Source organism: Penaeus monodon, chromosome 38 (genome assembly GCF_015228065.2).
Source record: "Penaeus monodon isolate SGIC_2016 chromosome 38, NSTDA_Pmon_1, whole genome shotgun sequence".
NCBI classification, from domain to species: Eukaryota; Metazoa; Arthropoda; class Malacostraca; order Decapoda; family Penaeidae; genus Penaeus; species Penaeus monodon.
Window position 1 is genome coordinate 9,298,835 of NC_051423.1, and position 2,500 is coordinate 9,301,334.

The following is a 2,500-nucleotide window of genomic DNA, read 5'->3' on the forward strand; positions in this document are numbered from 1 at the left end:
GTAAAATCTGGCACTTCAGGATTGAGTAATTTCTTGGGCGCCCCACTAAGCTGTACTTACGCCGTTGTTGCTCCAAGTCCCGCGTCGCCAGCACACGAGTGTAAGCACCGTCCGCCCCGCGCCGCCCGAGCCACGAGCCGTGACCCACCTCACTGACTCCGCTGCCAGGCAAACGACTAAAATTTACTTTATTAATATCTCATATCAACGCAAGAGATAATTAATCGACACTTACCTCATTGCATCTAAAAAAGGCCTAATATTTTCCTGGTATGGAAATACATTCGAAAAAGCAACACCATGGATGAGAAAAGACGCCAGTACGACACGTTGTCCACGCGTCTTGACTGTATCCCAACCTTTTGCTCAGCGAGGACGAACTGCCAGATGGAACCTACTGCGCTTGTGTGAACGCATAGCATATATGTGAACCCGATTCTGGGGGAACACATAGTTGTGTTCCGATGTCGAAGCAGTGAGCTTACCAGCGTAGAACTTACTATAGAGATTCTCGGTTCTCAAGATAGTGTAATTGTTGCCCAGCAAATACTAGTGCATTGGATCTACTTGTGCTATTATCAAGTCCTATACATTCGTGTACTAGGAAGACTGTACTGGTTAGTATTGTGATATTTTGGTCATGTGTTGTCATTATAGCATCATAATATCCGATACTGGAACAAGAAACCATTTACATTGTGAGAGATACCCCAATTTGCAAGAAGAAAATTTCGAATGCACCATTCAGTGTGTGTAGGGAGAAATTCATCTTTAGGGTGTGAATGTTAAGATAGTCCGTCTTTCCATGTATTGGAAGTTAGTCATTTCAGTGTTTTCATGAATGCATGGAATATTAATCTATGTGTGCGAGAATCATCACATGTATTGCTGTACTCTCCGTGGAAATGTGAATATTTCTTGTTTATTCAGAGTTTCGATTTGTTTATTTTAACTGGTCAAGGAGATAAGCATACATGTTTACCTCCCATTCAATTAAAGTTGAGATTGATACCTTGCATGAGAGAAGCTACATTCAACTGGTGGGACCACTGCGTAGGTTACATATCGATTTAATCTCCCCACTCGACATGTTAATTCATAGGGATTCTCTTTTGCGATGAATCCAGAAATGCCACGAATAGGAAGATCAGTTAATTTAAATCGTGGCTGCTCATAATGCATCGTCTCAATATAATATTTGTTGCAACGGCAGTCCCACGTATAGATACGAATGCCTTATTTCTGCAGTCACAAGCAGACTCGAATAAAACATTGCACGATGAACTAAACCCCAACGCTTTTTCCCAACAGAGAGAGCGATGGCGATGATGCCCCAGGGGATGGCTGTAGCGCCATACACAGCGGGGCCTCCTCCTGCGCCCATGGATGTAGAGCACGGCTACCAACACATGCCGCCGCTGCACCCACAATCCCACCCACAGTCTCACCCACAACCCCTTCACCAGTCACAGCCGCAGTACCCGCCAGTCATGCAGGCTCAGGCACCCGCCCCTGTAGAAGAGGAGCAGAACATTGATCAGCTGATGGTCGGTTCGGAGCCGCCGTACGAGTGTAAAATCTGCGGCAAGGGTTTCGCAATCCCAGCCCGCCTACAGCGTCACCATCGAGTCCACACCGGAGAAAAACCGTTCAAGTGAGTAGTGCCCCTTGCAGTCTCGTATACATTATAAGTTATCATATACATTATAAGTTAAAACTGTCTATGAGAGATACTATTGTGACTAAAGTACCCGTAGTGGCTTCAATATTAGCTATAATAACATAATACCATACGACTATCACGTCCATACAGTAAAGAGGAAGTAGTTTCAGAATAGGCAATTTGATCCAAATTATATCGAAAGAGCAAAGAAGAAAGAATTTTATTTTGGTGTAAACAGTATTTATAGATCGAGGAGCTGACTAAACAAACACATTCTTATTCAACAGGTGCGAATTCTGCGACAAGACGTTTAGTGTCAAAGAAAACCTGAACGTTCACCGCCGTATCCACACCAAGGAGCGCCCTTACAAATGTAATATCTGTGATCGCGCCTTCGAGCACTCTGGCAAACTCCACCGCCACATGAGGACCCATACAGGGGAAAGGCCACATAAGTGTGAGGTGAGTGGATGAAGCGAGAATTCTCTTGATATTTCCGTGTTCAATAATGTATATAGTGCTGGTTATAGTAAGCTGTGTTGGCAGTAGTGGGAATCTCGTTTGATTTTGTTGTAATGTATGATTCTCTTTTACTGTTTGATTTTCTTGTACTGACGTGTGTATCATATGGTTAATGTATTGTTTATCTTCATTCCAGGTTTGCGGTAAGACATTCGTGCAGTCTGGTCAGCTCGTGATCCACATGAGAGCCCACACTGGAGAGAAACCATACACTTGTGAATACTGCCAGAAAGGTTTCACCTGCTCCAAGCAATTGAAGGTTCACATCCGTACCCATACAGGAGAAAAGCCCTATGAATGCGACGTGTGCGGAAA

At 44.0% G+C, this 2,500-nt stretch overlaps 1 protein-coding gene across 1 annotated transcript in view; it reads left to right on the plus strand.

Moving 5' to 3' along the window:
* Positions 1 to 373: 373 nt before the first annotated feature.
* Positions 374 to 2,500, plus strand: part of LOC119596593 (zinc finger protein 358-like) — a 3,556-nt gene continuing 1,429 nt past the window's right edge. Inside the window, exons 1-4 of the mRNA XM_037945913.1 lie at positions 374 to 617; positions 1,312 to 1,654; positions 1,951 to 2,125; positions 2,322 to 2,500. The exon at positions 2,322 to 2,500 is cut by the window's right edge and continues 1,429 nt beyond it. Coding sequence (XP_037801841.1) covers positions 1,320 to 1,654; positions 1,951 to 2,125; positions 2,322 to 2,500 — 689 coding nt within the window. The 5' untranslated portion in view covers positions 374 to 617; positions 1,312 to 1,319. The remainder of the gene's footprint in view (positions 618 to 1,311; positions 1,655 to 1,950; positions 2,126 to 2,321) is intronic.